General features: G+C 35.4%; 1 protein-coding gene across 9 annotated transcripts in view; it reads left to right on the top strand.

The window, feature by feature from the left end:
- Lyst (lysosomal trafficking regulator) overlaps positions 1 to 20,600 on the top strand; it is a 165,948-nt gene that overhangs the window by 61,176 nt on the left and 84,172 nt on the right. For 8 of the 9 annotated variants that reach the window (XM_048800390.1, XM_048800391.1, XM_048800392.1 and 5 more), the window contains 10 exons: positions 1,682 to 1,791; positions 3,263 to 3,689; positions 6,651 to 6,795; positions 7,405 to 7,578; positions 10,952 to 11,112; positions 11,784 to 11,974; positions 14,308 to 14,553; positions 15,276 to 15,449; positions 16,293 to 16,442; positions 19,576 to 19,713. In XM_048800390.1, the coding sequence (XP_048656347.1) occupies positions 1,682 to 1,791; positions 3,263 to 3,689; positions 6,651 to 6,795; positions 7,405 to 7,578; positions 10,952 to 11,112; positions 11,784 to 11,974; positions 14,308 to 14,553; positions 15,276 to 15,449; positions 16,293 to 16,442; positions 19,576 to 19,713 (1,916 nt within the window). The remainder of the gene's footprint in view (positions 1 to 1,681; positions 1,792 to 3,262; positions 3,690 to 6,650; positions 6,796 to 7,404; positions 7,579 to 10,951; positions 11,113 to 11,783; positions 11,975 to 14,307; positions 14,554 to 15,275; positions 15,450 to 16,292; positions 16,443 to 19,575; positions 19,714 to 20,600) is intronic. The other variant, XM_048800396.1, reaches the window with a different exon arrangement.

Below are 20,600 nucleotides of genomic sequence, written 5' to 3'. Positions count from 1 at the left end.
ATGATGCTAGCCTGAGGCTTAGCATAGATAGCTTTTACAATATTGAGGTATGTTCCTGTTATCCCTAGTTTTTCTAGAGTTTTGAACATAAAGGGATGCTGTACTTTGTCGAATGCTTTTTCTGCATCTATCAAGATGATCATATGGTTAAAAATCCTCAATAAAATTCTGGCGAATCGGATACAAAAACATATCCAAAAAATTGTGCACCATGATCAAGTAGGATTCATCCCTGGAATGCAAAGCTGGTTCAATATACGGAAATCAATAAATGTTATTCACCACATCAATAGACTTAAAGATAAGAACCATATGATCATTTCAGCAGCATTCTCATTCCCTCTCCTGACTTTAGACCAACAGATGAACCCTGCGCTGCTCTAAGTCCCTTTGTAATTCAAAAGAAGTAGGATACAGCTTTCTCTTTTATCCCTTTACTTCTTCTGAGCATGGTGGTGCAAGTTTGTAATCCCAGTGACTTGAGAGGTAGAGGCCAGGAGGATCACAAGTTCAAGGCCAGCCTCAGCAATGTAGTGAGGCCCTAAGCAACTTAGTGAGACCCTGTCTCAAAATAAAAAATAAAAAGGGCTGGTGATGTGGCTCATGGTTAAGCACCCCTGGGTTCAATACCAAGTACCAAAAAAAAAAAAAAAAAAAGTTTTTGGCTTTTTTTCACCTGACATGTCCCCAATGCACACAACCATCCTCGCTGCTTTTAGTTTTCTTTTTGTTGTTATAGATTTCTTCCTTTTGGTAACTTTATACTTTAGTGCTTTGAGTTTTCAGTGGTTTTACAGAAGTAATCCTCATTTGAAATGGAAAAAAAAATCTAACATTTTATTCTGCTCATAATTACTTTCCTACTCTAAAATCCTTATAGGGTTCATGTTACTTGGAGCGTAAAGTCCACTCTAATTTGTGGTGTCATTGCAAATTGTCTTCCCAGGTGTGCCCTCTGTGACACTGTTGCATCAGCTCACTGCCTTTATAGACTGGGTGGCTTAAACCTAGCTTCAGTTCTCTGATCTTCAGGTCTTTCAAAACTACCATTCTTTTAAGATACACCTCAGGTTTTATATCAGTCTTATTTTTGTCATTTCTGAGGTGGTAGTAATAATTGATTCATATGTTTTTGGTTTTGGTAAGGATCAGCTGAGATAATGCATGTAAAAATAACCATTGAACACTAAAATGTGCTCTATAAAGACTAAGAAGATATTTTACTCTAAAGAATTCTATGAATTTAGTGCCACTGTTTGTATTTTATGCTAAACTCCTTAGTAAAATAAACTATTTAAACTAGTTTGTGATATTTAAGTATTTGTATAATTTTTACTATTTTTACTTAATTCTGTCATTTAATTTTCCATGTAAGTAATATACTATAATATTAATTATAGTAATAGCTATAACTTAAAAATTTCAAAATGAGAAGGTAACAGACCATTTTATGGTAAGGGGAATGTCAACATATCTAACAGATACTCTATTGATTTAAAGAATGCCTTCAGTTTACTTATAGCTAGCCAATCTTTTAAGAAAAGTGTTTTGTTGGTTGAGTTGCATTTAGTTACCTTGCTATTTGTTCAGCAAATTTTGTGATTACTAAATTGTTCATAATCCATGCAAGATGCTTATTTGTTTTCTTTAATTAAATGTGTACTGGCTGTTTTTTGTTTAGCATGCCAGAGAGTACTGGTGGATCTCCTGGTGTCTTTGATGAGCACAAGAACATGTTCAGAAGAACTAACCCTTCTTTTGAGGATATTTCTGGAGAAATCTCCTTGTACAGTAAATATGCTATGATTTTTACATTTTTCACTAATATTAATAGAATGTATTTAGTTGGAAATCACTAAGCTCTTTCTTTTGATGTGGCAATTGTTATATAGTCAATTTCATGGTGTCATGTATGAAGTACCCAGTTATTTTATTGTTTGCATATATTTTAACCAAGTCAATATTCACTTTGATTTTGACTAACCAAATTATAGTCCCTTTAACATACTTTGTCCCTAACCTTTGTGCTTGAAAAATGCTAATTTTAATTACTAAAACAATTTAATTGTAATTACAACTATCTTTGAGATCATTCTTTTCTAAAAACAAGATTATCCACTTCTCAGTTATCTTCCTTATTTTCTTTTCCAGTAGGATAGCCCAGTGGCTTTTAGTTGCTGGGAAACCTGTGTGTGTGTGTGTGTGTGTGTGTGTGTGGGTGTGGGTGTGTGATGCTGGGGATGAAACCCAGAGCCTCTCGCATGCTAGGCAAGCACTGTACCACTGACCACATCCTGAGCCAAGGTGAACCCATTTTTATGATGAAATCTCGACTAGAAATGTTTGTAAATAAAACAGAAAACATTGAGGCTGCTTTGTGTAAAGCAAGGTTGGGATCCTATCCCTTGCCAAACTCACCCCCACTTCACCTTCTGCACCAGTCCTGTGGCCTCCAAGGAACTATGGAGAGCTGGCTGTGTATTTATGGAAGGCTTGTAGTACTTGCAAGCTCACTCCCTGATACCAATCAGCATCAGATGTCCTTTTATGTGTGACTTGGGCATGCCACTAGGCCAATCTGGTCTACTTTTTTACCTCTTTCTCTTCTTAATTATTCTTCTTCCCTTTAATTAAGTGTTCATTTCCTCTCTCTTAATATTTCAGATCAACCAAAAAACATGTAATTATGAATCAATCTTAAAACCTTATTTCAGTTTGCCAAACACACATGAAAGAAAATTTATTTGACTAGGAAAAAAGCATGTGAAATAAATTAGAAAGTAATTGAGCATTCAGTTTTATGAAGTCAGTCACGTTGTAGTATCATTCAGAAATCTGGAGAATTTTTAAGGTCTTTGATTACATCACTCATTTTAAAGTAATTGAGAAGAACCACAGTGTACAGGAAAATGAATGCTTTTTTTTTTTTTTTTTTAGAAATTACTGATATAATCATCATATTTAGCCTTTTAGCCTATAATGCTTAAAACCAACTCATAAATATTAGGTTGTATCATAAAAATATCTAAATTTAAACTAAATTAACCACAAGAGATTACAACTTTTAAGAATAAAGTATGTTTGATATTTCATTTTAACTATACAAAAATAAAAATTTTAAAGATATGCTAGATAAGAAGGTATTGAAATAGAAATACTGATGTATGTGGTTTTGTTTATATTTTCACTAATAACCTGAATTTCAAAATAATTATGTACTTGGTTACATGATTATAAAGTTTCATTCGTTTTTTTTCTCTAGGAAATTCTTCTTCTGGGTCTTCTGAAAATTGTGGAAAGTGATGTTACTATGAGCCCGTCACAGTATCTGACCTTTCCATTGCTGCATACCCCAAGCTTAAGCAATGGGGTCTCACCACCAAAGTGTCCTGGGATCCTAAACAGCAAGGCCATAGGCTTACTGCGAAGAGCAAGAGTTTCACGGTCCAAGAAAGAGGTTGACAGAGGAAATTTCCCCCATCGGCTGCTTTCCTCTTGGCACATAGCCCCAATCCACTTGCCATTGCTGGGGCAGAACTGCTGGCCACACCTGTCAGAAGGTTTCAGTATCTCATTGTGGTTTAATGTGGAGTGTATCCATGAATCTGAGAGTGCCACAGAGGAAGGAAAGAAGATAAAGAAAAGAAACAAATCCTTGATTGTACAAGACAGCAGTTTTGATGGAGCAGGTATGATGACATGATTATCATTTGTACACCAAGGTTTTTCAGAGGGCAATTTTAGTCAAGAGTTAAGATATACAGTAGTGTTCTAACTTGTTCTTAGTGTTCTTCACCTTAGAGGGCCTGATTTACCAAAGTCTGAGTTCCAGATAGCCTTGAAATTTGGTTCCTTCTGTACTTTTTGTCCTGGGGATAGGGGGACAGGTGGGATGCTGATGGGGTCATCAGCCCCATTCCCTGCCTCTTTTTGGGTCCTGTTTCTGGATAGGGTAGCTCCTGATGTTAGGATAGGAAAAGCTGCAGCCCTAGAGCCACTTTTGTCTGGCATCTGGTTCCAGCCCCTATCAGGCAGCCCTAGTCCACTTTCTTTCCCTTTGTTTCAAGTTTTCTTTCTGGTGTCATGCCTACCTCAGTGGCCTTCTCTTACTTAGTTCCTGTCACAGGAGTTTACATGAATCATTCATTCCCCAAAATAAGAATATGATTCATTTCAGCCCTTTCTATAACTGAGGAATTGTTATGGTGCCTTGTAACTGTATCTTCTTTCTCGTATAATCAGGGCAAAAATTGTGGCTCAGCGGCAGAGTGCTTGCCTAGCATGTGTGAGGTTTGATTCTCAGCCTCGTCACCACATATAAATAAACAAAATAAAGGTCCATTGACAACTAAAAAATATTTTTTTAAAAAAAGCAGTGTTTGGTGGAGGGAAATAAAGTAAGTAGGATAATTCTTAAGGCCCATGGAATTAATATAATAATAAATATAATAATTGAATGACACAGAAGTTGAGGATTTTATATGTACATGTATATGTATTTTATATGTATAGACATCACTAACTATTCATCCTAGAAGTCTTACCCACCCCTTGAAGACTCTATTTTAGAACATAAGCCCCCACCCAGTGTCTGGTCTCCACTGATCTGTACATGGAAAGGAAAATTCCTAATGGCACAGTCAAGATTGAAGCAGTGGCAAGTACCATCTAATTTCCACCATTGGAATCCACTTTTCATAAATGTTTTCCATGTTACTAACAGCATAGCAGTTGTATGCTTTTATGGGTTAGCCTTAGAGGCTAAACTTTAAAATAAAAAACTCGTCAAATAATTTGTTTCAGGTAGTTGTAGTATCTTCTGTGGACAAAGTGTGCCTCCTGAGAGTGATAGCACTGAAAGGGTACTGCCTGTCACGGCATTGTTGCTGCTGCCACCACTGCTGCTACTGATGTTTAACATGCCTTGTGCCCTTTTGGTTTGTGTGCCGCTTTGCCCAGCTCTCCCTGTGTTCATTTTTAACCCTGACTGCAAGTCAGTAAGGAGAGCGCTCACACTCTCCATACCTGTAGCTGAGGCTAAGCAACATGATCAAGTCACATAGCTGGAAAGTGGTGGAATGGGACCAGGCCCATCTGTGTTTAATTCTCAAACTTAAACATCACTGCTCTGCTGAAAGCAGATTGCTTTCTAATGTTGTAGTGGGGCATTCCCAATGTGAGCAAGGTCTTAATAAAATGAATAATTGTACACAACTGAAAAAAGTAAAGATCCAAAAAATTTTTGAGTTTAAATTTAAAAGATATGGGGCTGGGGCTGGGGCTGGAGTTCAGCGGTGGAGCGCTCGCCTCACCCGTGTGAGACCCTGGGTTTGATCCTCAGCAACACATAAAAATAAATAAGTGAAATAAAGGTATTGTGTTCAACTATAACTAAAAAATAAATTTAAAAAAATTTAAAGATGTATTAGGAAACATTTTAAAAAGGTTATTGTGCATAAATACTAAAAAAATCTAAAAATAGCAGACATATATAAAAATTTTTGAAGAGAAATGAAGAACATATTGCAGTGATATCACCTATTCTGACATTGAACTGTATACATTTGAGGAGGTTATTTAACCTCTCAATTCTGTCACCCCCAATGTAGGGATAATAATATTCATCTCCTAAGATTTTTATGAGCATTAGGTCAAGAAATATTTGCTATATTCCTGCTCCCTAATTCCTAGGTACACACTGGTATTTGTTTTGTTCGTTTATTTGTTCAGGTTCAGATTTTAGATAGAAATGTTTTTTAAATGTTAAAACAGATATGAGTTCTCTATATCTATCATATTTTGGGCACTGATCCTCAAAATAACTATTGACTAACTCTTCCTCTTTAGGACTGTTGTCACTATGCTCAGAAGAGTATTCTTAAAAATTGGTGGTAATTATACCTGTTGACAATTAATATTTATGCAGTTTAACAATAATTAGTAATGTTCATATTCTGTAGAAGTCTAATAAGCCTTTGGATGTGCATTTTGGTAGATCTTAACGTAGCTTTACATGAAGTCACAGGCATCATAGTAATAAGTAGTTCATCATATATATTCACGTAGTGCAGGGTTCAAGTGGTGAGAGAGAGAAGTTGGAATCAATAACCAGATAGTGCTTAGCTGTAAGCACTTACCTCTTTGACTTAAAGAAACTATAATGTAGAGTTTCAGAATCTCTTAGCAGTTACATTCAAAGATCACTCACCAGGGAATCTAATATTATTTTCAAACAATATAATTTTTTTAAAGGAGTTTTAATATGATCAATTTTTATGACAGTTGTGGAGTGAATTTGGTAGTGTGAGTATGTGACAATGTTGTGTGCTCTCTGGACCAGGGTCAATGTTAAGTGCCCAGTCCAACGATAAAGGCAGCTTGGTAGAGATGGTAGTAAGTCACTGAGGTGGCAGCCCAGCAGTCATGCTCACGACTGCTCTCAGTCATCATAGACTTTAAAGCGTAGTAACTTGTAAAGCGCTCGATAACTGTTGGTGTGTATTATGCTCTTTTGGAGTTAATATCTAAACTTTGGAAATATTGTTGTTTGGAACAGGTGAAGTTCCGACATTTCAGGTAAATATTCTGCTACAAATGAACCACCATACATCATATTCTTTACTGACCATTCTAACATGTTTTTCTCATAGAGAGCGAAAAACCAGAAGGTGCAGAGTATACAAATCCCTGTGAAAGACTCATCGAAGAAGGCTGCATCCATTTAATTTCCCTGGGATCCAAAGCATTGATGATCCAAGTGTGGGCTGATGCGCACAATGGCACTTTTATCTTTCGGTATCGATTATCCTTAACCCCTAATGAATAGATGTGCATTTAAATAATTTAGATATTTAATGTGAGAGCCAATAATGTGAAATAAGACCCAAAACCAAACAAACCAATTCATTACTTCAGAATATGTATTTTATAATGTTAGAAAGGTTTCTAGGTATCTTGTATGCATTAGTTCTTCACTTTTTCAGTCAAGTGAATCTACTCTCAAAGTAGATTAGACCTCCAATATGTTCAGACATTTGGACATTTATTAAAATAAATGTGAACCAAATATTACATTGTCATTTCTAACAAAGACAATGACTATGTACATAGAAATAATATTTGTTTACAAACTGATTTCTGGAAATTATTGCCCTAAATTAACATCAGCCAATGACCCTAACCTATCTTAGCTCACGAATTGAGGTAATAATATAATAAAATAACTGATATTTTTGGTTGTAAGACAAAGACCTACTGACTTTTCAAGTTATTTTATTTAAAAATATAACTGATTTTTAACCTCACTTAAATATTTAGAATTGTAGTTCTTATGCATGTATTAAATAATAAGGCCAGAATTTTCATGTTTTTCAGCCAACATGTTTTCTTCCCTTTTTTCTGTAGTGTATGCATGGATTCAAATGATGATATGAAAGCTGTTTTACTAGCACAGGTTGAATCACAGGAAAATATTTTCCTCCCAAGCAAATGGCAGCATTTAGTACTCACCTACCTCCAGCAGCCTCAAGGGAAAAAGAATGTACATGGGAAAATCTCCACATGGGTCTCTGGACAGAGGTATGAAGCGTTTTTTAAGAATACATATTAATCTCAGTTATAATTTCAATTAGTCTATTATAACTCTAGAAAGAGTTCCAAAAACTGAAGGTAAAATTTACTATATATTAACATAACAATTGTATTAGAGTTGTTTTTTTCTATTTATCCCTTTCATACAAAATAAATCTGCCATAGAATTAACTATTAAGGCTTAACACAGTGGGTCTGCTGTATGCATGGCTTCTGCACCTACAGATTCAACCAACCTCAGACTAAAAATATTCAAGAAAAAGTTGTGTTTATAGTGAATATATACAGGGTCTTTTTCTTATTATTCTCTACACAATTCAGTGTAACAGTTATTTACAAAGCATCTATGTTGTATTAGCTTTGATAAATAATCTAGAAACGACTTAAAGTATACAGGAGGATATGGGTTATATGCAAATATGCCATTTTGTATGAGAGACTTGAGCATCCTCAGATTTTGATCTGCAGAGGTCCTGGGATGGGGGGCAGCCCCCTATGGATACTGATGGATGATTGTATTTGTGTTTGGGTAGAATGCAGAAAACCTGGACATTTAGATATTTATGTACAATAAATATTAGATCAAAGAATAAACTATAATTTTAATCCTCAAACCCATGTTGTAAAAAAATTCACAAGGAATTATTTAAACAAATTGGCTAATAAAGCTTATACCTAAATTAAATTAGGCTCCTAAAAGAAATTACAATGAATAGAGAAAAATGTAAATGAAATTATAATGACTGTAAGAAAAATGGCTGGAAGAGACTAAATTAAATAATGAAGGGACATGGTAAAGATATTTGAGAGGGTATACTGACTGCCAAGCTGCCAAGTCTAGAGCTGAGCCCACAGACCATTCTACAGTGTGTCCTTTAGCTAGGTGCTTACACACATCTTCTAATGCCCAGAGCAGGCTAGACCACAGAAATAGCATGCATCTTTAGCACAAATCAACCTGTTCATCCATTCATCACATTTATTGAGCAATTGCTGTGTGCCTGCCATTGCTATAGGAGGCTGCAGGAATTGATTGCTTTTAGCTGTCAGGCTTCAATGATGGAGGAAGGCAGGGAGAAGGGGCTTATGAATGGCTCTGGGGTAGCTGGTCCACAGTGCCTGCCATAGGGAAGAACAGGTTTGGCAGTTAAATTAAGAATTCAGCTTTGTTTTATTCAGTTAAGAAAATAACTAATTAAAGCCTAATGTCCATATTCCAAATAAATGCTGTCTGGAAAGTTCTCAGTCTTCACACCTGCCTAACCCTGAAATGGTAGCTGTAGCAATCAGTAAACTTGTTTGCAGAACACTGAGTCAGATTAGTTGGAGTTGGAGGTGGGGCTGTGAGTGGATGCCTCTTTCCCCTCTTGGACTCTCTTATTTCTGGAACTCCTGACAAGGGCCAGCCATTGTATTAAGCACTTTACATAGAGTGTCATTCTCCCCAAACACTATGAAGTTGGTGTATTTACTCTGTTTTACCTGAGTCAACTGAAACCCAGAACAGGGTAAGGTAGCTGTCCAAAGTCATGGCATAGGCAAGGAGCAGAGCTGAGATTCGAACCCAAGCCCTGACCCTAACTGGAGCCCATGCTTTCAAGCCCTGTATTGTAAAGCTCTGCAGCCATTTTCTGAATCAGGTCACCTGACTGATATGAAAACTAAGTAAAATAGACACATTTAGAGTGAGAGATTAGGTTGTCATCACAGACAGTTCTGAAATTAGTATGATCACTTGATTCACATATCATTTTCTTTGTCCTCCCGTTTATTTCTACATTCCTTTGAAGACATTTTTTGTCATTTGGTACAAGTTAATGACTTAATTAGCAGAGCAGTGAGCATGTGAACAAGGACAAAAATATTCTCATAGTCAGTGCTTTTGTCACTTTCTGAGCTATAGATTAAAATTCAGCAAAGTAGCAGGATACAAAGAATAACTTCTTAGTAATAACTTCTTAAAAATGACTTATTAATATCTCATATAAGTTGTGATTTGATGAACAACACATAAATATGGTAGAAATATATGGCATAATAGATAGTTATTGAATTTCTTTTGCATTCATCTTGCAGTAGGTTTTCATTCACCCTTAAAAATTATATTATCATACTGTCACCAGGTGGCAGTAGTGTTTTAGTTACAGTCATTTTTTTGTACCAAGGATTGTCTAGTCTCAGCCTATTAAAATAGTCAATTTTGTTTGTGAAATATGAAACATGAAAACAAAAGGAAAATTTTAAATAAATATACACAAGGTTGAATTTCTTAAAAGGACCTAACCATGTTAGTTTATTCTAAGTCTTCATCTTATTCACAAATTTTATCTAGACTTTGTCTTAATAGTTTACCTTCATTATCTTAATATGAATTTAAGACATGCCTAAAGTAGGGGTAGAGTTTGACACTCATCAATTTCACTAGATGAAGAAGTCCTCCTAGCTTCCCTGCCTGTCTATGAGGAAAGTCTTGCTTTTCCTGTCCTTCATAAGCATCCCTGTAACCTTTATCCGTGGAGAAAAAAGACTAGTCCAAAGTTCTATAATCCTAAGCATTTAAAAAAAAAATGTGGATAGCCTTGGCATTTCAGTGGTGAGACAGAGCAAAGTTTGGTGAAGTGACATTCTATTTCTGCTTAGTCTTCGAGTCCTTTTAGAGGATATGAAATTTTAGGAATTGTTTACCAAAGTAGTAGTCTTCTTGGTAAAATTAGGAGAGGGATGGTTGGTTTGTTTCTGTAAACCAGGAAGGCACATATGTAGAAGTCCAACAATGACAAAAACTTGGAGTGAATGGCTGGCTGGTCACACTCCTGTGACCTATTGTAGACTCTTCAGTCACCTTTCCTTTGTCTGCCTTTCTGTGGCATGTGGATGGGCAGCACTTCTGACCCAAAGCAAAACCAGCATCCTCTCTTCCCATCACCAACCATGTATACTGAGCCAAGAAGCAGTATTCAAGAATGTCCCATCGAAAGGGGAAAATAATACAAGGGGGAGAAATGAATGACAGTAGAGGGGGTAGAGAGAGAAGAGGGGAGGGGAGGGGAGGGGAGGGGGGATAGTAGAGGATAGGAAAGGCAGCAGAATACAACAGACACTAGTATGGCAATATGTAAATCAATGGATGTGTAACTGATGTGATTCTGCAATTTGTATACGGGGTAAAAATGGGAGTTCATAACCCACTTGAATCAAAGTGTGAAATATGATATATCAAGAACTATGTAATGTTTTGAACAACCAACAATAAAAAAATTAAAAAAAAAAAAAGAATGTCCCATCACTAAACAGTCATACTTTAAAATGCTTAGTTCTAGTACTCCCTGAAATCACTGACTTGACTTTGTTTTCAATGCAGGAAGCCTGATGTCACTTTGGACTTTATGCTTCCAAGAAAAACAAGTTTGTCATCAGATAGCAATAAAACATTTTGCATGATTGGCCATGGCTTATCATCTCAAGAAGAGGTTTTGCAGTTGTCTGGAAAATGGGACCTGGGAAATTTGCTCCTCTTCAATGGTATATTTTCCCCTTGGAAGCATTTCCAAAATTTTCTTTCATTTAACAAATGTTAAACTAAGTACATTAACCCAGCTAAAATATAGATCTCTGTTCCTTCACCTGTGTTTAATAAGTAGTATATTCCCAAGATCCTATAATTTACTTTTGAAGAACTTAAACCTTTTCTAATGTGGATCTATCTTACAACTGAAATACACATTAAGTGCATCTCTCTCTATCCCACTCCAAACATTAAATCAGCATCATTTTACAGTACTGAAAAATGTAGTATCAGGACTAGTAAATGTAGAATGGTTGTCTCTTTTATTTATAATTTTAGTGTGTCCTGTCAATACTAAATTTTCGGGGAGGGAGGAGATACAATTTAAAAAATATGTCATTAAACCTGGCATATAGTAGTATTCAGATAGTGCTTATTGAAATATGGGAAAGAATAAAGACATCAATTCAAGTTTATTTTAAAATGGAATTTACCAAGATATAGTTTCCATTTATTAAAAACAACAAGCAAAACAAAACCAAAAGCTTGTTTTCTGATTGAAGGAGCATATAGATAGATGTAGTGAATAGTTGATGGAATCTGGCAAAAAGAACTCTGGCCCTCTTGTCCTCCGTGACAGATTCTGCTTCAGTTTCTAAGTAACTGACTGTATTTCTCTGCTACTCAGGAGCGAAGATTGGTTCACAAGAAGCCTTTTATTTATACGCCTGTGGACCCAATTATACATCCATAATGCCGTGTAAATACGGCAAGCCCGTGAATGACTGCTCCAAGTATATTAATAAAGAAATTTTGCGATGTGAACAAATCAGAGAACTTTTTATGAATAAAAAAGATGTGGATGTTGGTCTCCTAATTGTAAGTTTAATTTTAGAAATTTAAACTTTAGAGTAAACTTTATATAGGTATATTTATTGAAATATATACTTCCCATGCATTAGATTTCTAATTTTTCATTTTGTACCTTAATATTTTCTTACAGTATTTCTTACAATATTTTATTTTTTTCCTGAAAAAAATACTCAAAACACTTTGTCACTCTGTCATAATTTCAGGTTTTGAATTTATATCTATTTTTCCTTGGAATTATATTTCTGTAATAATTTTATCAGTTTATACCTAGTAAAAATTCAGGAAAAATGTTTGTGATACAGTGAAAATATAAGCCTTATATACTTTTTATAATATTGCTCATTATATTTCCTTTTCATTCTTAAAAAATAAATACTAATGTTCATTTATAATATTAGTTTTAATTACATGTCAGGTTTTTGATAACTGATTTTTTAATATTAGTAGAAACTAATAATATTGCCTTCAAAGTATTGCTAATATGATACTCTTGTTTTTTTTTTTTTTTTTACATTATTCTAATGTTTTGTTCTACCAGTATACAGTTTAGGAGCTACTGGTGGGGATTTTGCATTAATAACAACTAGAAAATAGATTTCTTAGTCTTAGAAGAGCTACTAAAAACTGTTACATCTGGCCATGAAACTGTTCCTCCTCTTGTTGTCTTATTGTGTGGGGTTTTGGTTTTTTTTTTTTTTTTCTTTTCTTTTCTTGGAATGGGGGGTTGCTTTTGTTCTTGTGGTGCTAAGAATCAAACCCAGGGTCTTGTGCACTCCAGGCAAGGGCCATGCCACTGAGCTGCCTCCCTGGCCCTTCCTCTTGTTTCTTGTGAGAAGAACAATTGTAGACAGAGAGATTTCTTACTTGACGCAGACTACTGTTTGGGAATGTATTTATTTATTGTTGAGATGTATGTTTCAAATAAAAAAATTATATGTAGCTCAGTGGCAGAGTGCTTGCCTACTATTGGGAGGCCTTGGGTTCATGCCACAGCCCCCTCCTCCACAAATAATTCTATTTTAAAGCTATAACATGTGACTAAAGGGCAAATTATAGTACAGATGTTTTGTAAAACACATATACATCTTAAATGCTGTCAAATATATATCTGTGGCAAAATAGAAACAATGGATAACTATGGAGTGTATCAGAAGTTCTGACATTAGGCATGTAATCTCTTATCTCTAAGGAATACTTTTACATGGTGTGTGCAGAGTGGGCCTGAGTAGGTTTTGGCTGTCAACTATTATCATGTGGGGGCCAGAGATGCTAACCGGTCTAAGTACCAAGGTCCACTCACTGAGAAGACTCACTGAAGTTTATCAGAATACCTGGATAAGAGCTTCTGATGGAGTGTGTCTGTGGTGTGGCCAGGAGCATGCCTTTTTGGTAAACTCCTGGGTGACCCTGCTGTTGCTGCTGGTTGGGGTCATGATTTGAGATCCTCTGCTTTAGGGAAAGTGAGGTACTCACACAAGTATTTGTTCAAGTAATAATTTTATCTCAACCATGTACAACAGACTGTGTAGGTGCTTTAGCTGGTTTACAGATATACTTGTTGGTGTATCTGATGAAATGATACTTAAATTGCCATGAATCATACATGACTAAAGCCCAGGATTCCCTCTGCTTGTATGAGAAGACACCAAGTGTACATGATTTCCCTGGGCCTGGGCTGCGCAGCTGCTGCCACTGAGACTACCTCAAAGTTCATTCTGCATTTAAAACTTACGTTACTTTTTAAAGTAGTTCGAAAAAACTTGGCAGGGAGCTAGAAACTATTCAAAACTACCCTATGCATGGGAGAAATATTGAAAGTTCTACTTAATTTTATTTAGTTGTGCTAATAGACTGGAATTCTATTCTAACACAAAAATGTAGTTTAGAGCTACTTTTAAATTAATTATAGGCCCATGAGCAAATCTAAAGCCAAAATTTCAAATGATTTGACCAGGGTCTCCATATTCCTAAGTGCTTAGGGCAGTGCTTTGTTTATAATATAATGAGTGTGGTCTAAGACTTAGCTGTTGTTAGTAGTGATGGTAAGCTTATTCTAAGCTGACCAAAGCTGGAATCCTTCTCAGTCTCAATATGTTTATATTTTCAGTCACAACTCAGTGACAGTGATTTCCCTTTGGGAAGCAGCCTTGCTTCTCATGTTCATCTTTATTCAGTATAGTAGCCATTAAAAAAGCAAAACAAAACAAACAAACAAAAAAACCACACACAAAGATAAAGACTACCTGGGTGTCTTTCCACTTTGAAATATTTATTTGCCAGCTGATGACTTAACCTTTTAAACTTTGTTTTGTAATTAAAGGAAAATATTTGTGTTTCAGGAAAGTCTTTCCATTGTTTATACAACTTATTGTCCTGCTCAGTATACCATCTATGAGCCAGTGATCAGACTAAAAGGTCAGGTGAAAACCCAGCTCTCTCAAAGACCCTTCAGTTCAAAAGAAGTCCAGAGCATCTTGCTAGACTCTCCTCAACTAAAAAACCTCAAGCCTACTGAGTGTAAAACAATTCAAGGTATTCTGCACGAGGTTGGCGGAGCTGGTATCTTTGTTTTTCTCTTTGCTAGGGTAAGACTCACTATTTTTGTTTTGTCTAAAAACAATCTACTTCTTTATTATTAATTAAGAGTTCCTTATGAATTACAAAAAAAAGCTACACCTAACCATACTAAGATAAAAATCTCATATTAAGGATGACATAAAACTTTCTGCAACAGATGGTTAAGGTTTCTTCTAATTTATGAAGATTTTAGAAGTTTTCTGTTACCCACAAATGTAATTAGAACAATCAAATATTAAATTATGAGATTTTAAATTGCCTTTGGAAAAGAATGCATACTACAGTAATGGTGTAAAAAAATTTTTTTGGTACTAGGGATTGAATCCAGGGGCACTTAACCACTGAGCCACATCCCCAACCCTTTTTATATTTTATTTAGAGACAGGGTCTTGATAAATTGCTGAGGCTGGCTTTGAACTTGCGATCCTGTTGCCTCAGTCTCCCGAACCACTGAGATTACAGGCATGTACCACTGAACCTGGCAAGAAATGTAATTTTAAAAATTAGATTTGTGAAAAGTTATCCCTTAAATCTTCCCAATGCATAGAGAAAAAACTCCAAAGGTCAACAAATAAGTGAAAAAAAATTTTTTAGTTTATTTGGGTTGGGAGTTTTTTTTAAAAGAGAAGAAATACAAAAAAATTGATATGAAAGAATGTAGGTAATCACATGTGTTAAATTTTTAGTCTCAACAGATTAGGAGAAAAATATATTCATCTCTTGTTTTTAGGTTGTTGAACTTAGTGACTGTGAAGAAACTCAGGCATTGGCACTGCGAGTCCTGCTCTCCTTAGTTAAATTCAACCAACAGAGAGCTCATGAATTAGAAAATTGTAATGGGCTTTCTATGATTCATCAGGTGTTGATCAAACAGAAATGCATTGTTGGCTTTCACATCTTGAAGGTATGACTTCTTAAAGTCAATTCCCATAGTTTCTATGAGTGATTCTTACCCTTCATTAGAGTCTTCCAGTAAGAATCTTGGGTTTCAGTGATTCCCTAAAAAAATGAAGGAAACTCATTATTGTATATTTAAGCAAACTTATGTACTCTTTTGGTTCTTTCCATCATTCAAGTAATTACATTTTTCATTTTATAAAGCATTTTAGACAAGTAAGAAAAAACTCAAAAGAATTTTAGACTTGGCTGGACTGTAGATGTCTTCAGTCTGGCTCCTCATGCTGTGGACTGATAAAGTGGTCTCCATCCCACAGTTTTGGAAGAGATCACAGTTCATAGGAACCAGAGATGTACGTTTGCATCAGGCAGTGCTGCTGTAATTAGTTTTAAAGTTATAAATGCCTATGTCATTGTATATTTAAGTACCCATCTAGCTAAAAGCTGGATGGTAACATTGTGAAAGTATTTCTCTGTGGGTAATGGTATTAAGGCAGAAGTTGATTTCTATGTCCTTGCTCCCAGCCCCACCTCTTTAAACTGTCAAGATCTATACATTTCTGACATAAATCCTTACTACTAAGAGCAGATTGTTTCCACTTAAAAAATAAAAATAAGATGTGGATGGTTTTTGTGTTTGAAACTGAGTAATTGCTTACAAACAGTTGGAAGTTCAGGATTTTCTGTTTATTTGAGTTGCAACACAGAACAAAGACACTTTACGAAATGGTGAATTAGTAACTAATATTCCTTTTAATGTTAAGACTGCAGATTGAAAACTTAATGTTTCTGTTGATTGTTTGTCTAACCACTCATTAATGCATCTCGTATTGGTACTGGTTTTCCATAGACCCTTCTTGAAGGTTGCTGTGGGGAAGATATTATCCATATCAATGAGAATGGAGAGTTCAAGTTGGATATAGAGTCTAATGCTATAATCCAAGATGTTAAACTTTTAGAGGAGCTACTGCTTGACTGGAAGATATGGAATAAAGCAGAGGCATGTAAAAATATATACATCTTTTTCATTTTTTATTGTGATTTTATAACATCAAATTTACTTTTTAAACCATCTAAGTGTACAGTTCAGTGGTATCAAGCATATTCACAGAGTTGTGCAGCCATTACCACTGTCTTTCTCCATGATCCTTTCCATCTTGTAAAGCCACAGCTCTGCACCTGTTAAACAATAACCCCCCATTTCCCCTTCCACAGCCCTGCAGCCATCATTGTATTTGCTGCCTCTGTGGACTCAACTACTCCAAACAGCTCATCTAAGTGGAATCATATAATTTTATAATTTGCTCACTTCACTTAGTGCAGTGTCCTCATAGGTTCATCCAGATGTCATAGGTTTAAATTTCCTCCTTTTAGGTAGAATAATATTCTATTGTATGTGTCTATCAAATTTCACTTTTCCATTCTCCATCCAGGGATATTTGCCTTGCTTCCAGATCTCAGCTATTATGAATATAGATAGATGTGTATACCCTCTAATATTCACCTAATCATTCTTCTAAACCACAGAATGAATTTACTACTTCAGTGTAATATTCATTGTAAGTGGAAATCTGGGATTATTTCCCATGCTGAGTTTTGAACAGCCATGGTAATACTAAGTTGGAGGGTCAGGATCAGAACTTGGGCTGGCTCAGAATACTACAATCAGGCAGGAGTACATGGTACATTTAGATCCCCTTCGGGACCTACATTTAGCATAAACTCCAAAAGAGGGGATTCTAAGAGTCTGGGGAACCAGGTCCAGGGGACAGAAATGGAGGTCCTTTTGAGCAGAGGAGTCACACTGGCCAGGATGCACGGTCTGGATCATGCCAAGGGCAAGACTTTGTCAGAAGCATGAAATAACGTAGAAAGACAGTAGGTCTAGGTGCAGCATCTCAACACCTGGAGTGCATGGGCTGGTTTTCACAGGACTCATCCAGGGAATGGGTATAGGGCTGTTTCCTTTCTGCCTTGGCTTTCAGCAGTTGTGGTGGTATAGGGTCAGACAGGCTGCTCACTTCTAATATGAACTGTGCATATAGAGTGTGGCAGGGTTCTAGAAGTTACTGGTGATTTTATCTATCTATCTATCTATTTATTTATTTATTTTTGTAGTTGTGTATGGAAAGCATACCTTTATTTTATTTGTTTATTTTTATGCAGTGCTAAGGACCAAACCCAGTGCCTCACACATGCTAGGCAAGTGCTCTGCCGTTGAACTATGGCCTCAACCCTACTGGTGATTTTTAAAAAACAATAGATTGTCTGTGATTAGTTGAAATATAACAATATTATCAGCAAATGTAATTATTTGAAGAGCTATTCTAAGTATATACCTTTAGAATTTTAAAAAATTTGATTATTCCCACTGGATATGGTTGTACATGCCTGTAGTCCCAGTTACTTGGGATTGCAGGTTCAAGGCTAGACTCCACAACTTAGCAAGACTCTGTCAAAATAAAAAATAAAAAGGCCTCTGAGTGTACTTCAGTGATAGAGCACCCCGAGTTCAGTTTCCAGTACTAGAGAGAGAGAGAGAGAGAAAGAGAGATTATTCCCAAATTTGACTACAGTCTTCACAACAGTAATGAGTTATGAAGCCAAAAAAAAAAATCTTTTCTAATCTATCATTAATAAAAATGAATTAGCTCAAATTTCTAGAAAAGAATTATTTTTCTACTCATGCTATAGAAAATTTTTATAAAATCGTTGTTATATGAAGAGGAAGTCAGCCACAAACTTAAAAGTATTAAAAAGTAGTGCCAAGCAACTAACTCAACTACTGCTGTTTTTCTGTATGTTGTGATACTGATGATATTTGTCAGTTTTTGTTCACTTTGTAATTTGTCATGATTTCTCATTCTGAATAAAGATTTATTTTAAGATCTGAAAAATAGAAGATATATATGTTTCATGTTGCAGAGAAGGTAAACACATAAAGGGATAGCATAAAAATTAGTAAAAAAATTAGATGAAAGTCTGTATAAGTATATAATAAAGAATATGCTCAACTGGAGATTGGAATATCTATCCTAACTAAATTTAGACAGTTTATGTAGTATTTCAGAAGACCATGAAAATATGGGGTTGTTTGATTTTAAATTTTTTTATCACATTCAAAAGTGATAACATATACATACACTTTGATGGATTTGAAATAAGGATTTCCTTCCTAAGTAGTTGTTTTTTAACAAAATCTGGTTTTCATGTTGGCCATTTAGTAGCAGGGGCACTGTTTCATTTTGGTACTCTTTGTCAGACCCAAGTCAAGTTTTCATACGGGAGCTGCCTTTCTTCTAGGTGTCTGTGTTTGGATCTCGGTTCCGTTTTCTGAAGAGAGCGGCCTTGCTTAGAGTAGTAGAGTTAAGTCTGTCAGTTCCTTGGCTTTTCCGTTGTTCATCACTGTCAGATAATGACAGGAGAAATAATAAGACCTGCGACCCAGGCCAGTTATTGTTACCTTTTGTTGATAGCATTATTGAAAGAACAATTAGAGGAATAAGATGAGGTAAAGATAATCTTTCAATTATTATCAGTGAGATCCTTTTTTCATGCTATTCTGGATAATTTTATTGATTCAATGCAGGAGGAACATTTTAAGGCACCTTCAAAGGATACAAACTACTCTTTGAAGATGCACAATTTTTTAATAGCTCAGAGAATTCTATTATGTGGACTTAACGTGAGTTAATCCCAAAATATACATATTTCACATTTTCCAAGATGCAAATTACTGTTGAATTTTCTGTTTTAAATAACACCACTTTTTGAACAAGTTATTTGGAAACAACTTTCCATCTTGTAAAGCCATATTGGTAATGTTTGTTTCTTTAATCGGAATAAATAATTCAAGATAATTTACCTTTTGAAAATATTAAAGCCATGAAAAGGGTAATGTACTAAAGCACTTAATACAATATTGTGTTCATCATAGGAATTTAGAAATGACCTGTTGACTACAAAGAAAAATAGTAGGGAAATAAATTTTTAAGATTAACTTTTTTCAGGCGAATTTAATTTTGGGCATTAAATGTATGCACAGTGTTAGTTTGTTATTTTGGTAGTTTTCTCAAAAGCCTGCGGCAGTTTCTGAACATCTGTGTGCTAACTGTGTGTGTTTGCTCCCTCAGCCTGGCGTGTGGGAGACTCTGCTCGCAGCTCTGGAAGCCCTCATCCGCGCAGAGCACCAGCAGCAGTGGTTTAACACGCAGCAGTTGCTGAAAGCCCGGGCGGTGCACCACTTCCTGCTAATGTGTCAGGTTCTGCAGGTACCCTCCTCTGCCTTGGCTCAGTGGCTCTCTGCCCTTGTTTCTCTCTAATAACTCAACTCTGTTTTTTGTTGTTTTTTTTTAATTTATTTTTTTTATTGGTTGTTCAAAACATTATAAAGCTATTGACATATCATATTTCATACAATAGATTCAAGTTGGTTATGAACTCCCAATTTTACCCCAAATACATATTGCAGAATCACATCGGTTACACATCCACATTTTTACATAATGCCCTATTAGTAACTGTTGTATTCTGCTACCTTTACTATCCTCTACTATCCCCCCTCCCTCCCCTCCCATCTTCTCTCACTACCCCATCCACTGTAATTCATTTCTCTCCTTGTTTATTTTCCCATTCCCCTCACAACCTCTTATACATCAAATCTTTGTGGGATTTTTTTTTCTCTTTTCTTTTTATTTATCTCTAGGTTCTTCTTTCAACTTTTGCCTCTTGATCTCACATTGTCATCTTTCCTAACTCAAATGACAAAAGAACAGCAACTACTAAGCTTCTGAGGGTTTTCTTTTTGTATTGGAATAGAATGGTAACTTTACAGTCTCTCAAACTGTAGAAATAGCTGATGAATCTTATTCTAGTATTCCTTAAATAGCAACTTATAACTATGTATTGTTTTAATAAGCATTGTTTGTTGAAGTCCTGCTTTATATACTAGAATTAGCCTTGTGTCTAATAATGCAGAGAAAGTAAACTAATAACAGAGATAGCATATGTAAAAAAAATAGGTCAAAGGCTGTATAAATATGCAATAAAGAATATGCTCCATGGAGACTGGAAGATCTATATTAACTAAATATTGGACATATATATTGAACTAACATTTAATGGACTAAATATTGAAAATATATCCACTGTGTTAAAA

Source organism: Marmota marmota, unplaced genomic scaffold (genome assembly GCF_001458135.2).
Source record: "Marmota marmota marmota unplaced genomic scaffold, marMar, whole genome shotgun sequence".
NCBI lineage: Eukaryota > Metazoa > Chordata > Mammalia > Rodentia > Sciuridae > Marmota > Marmota marmota.
The sequence above is the reverse complement of the archived record's forward strand: the minus strand, read 5'-3'. Positions and strand labels throughout refer to the sequence as shown.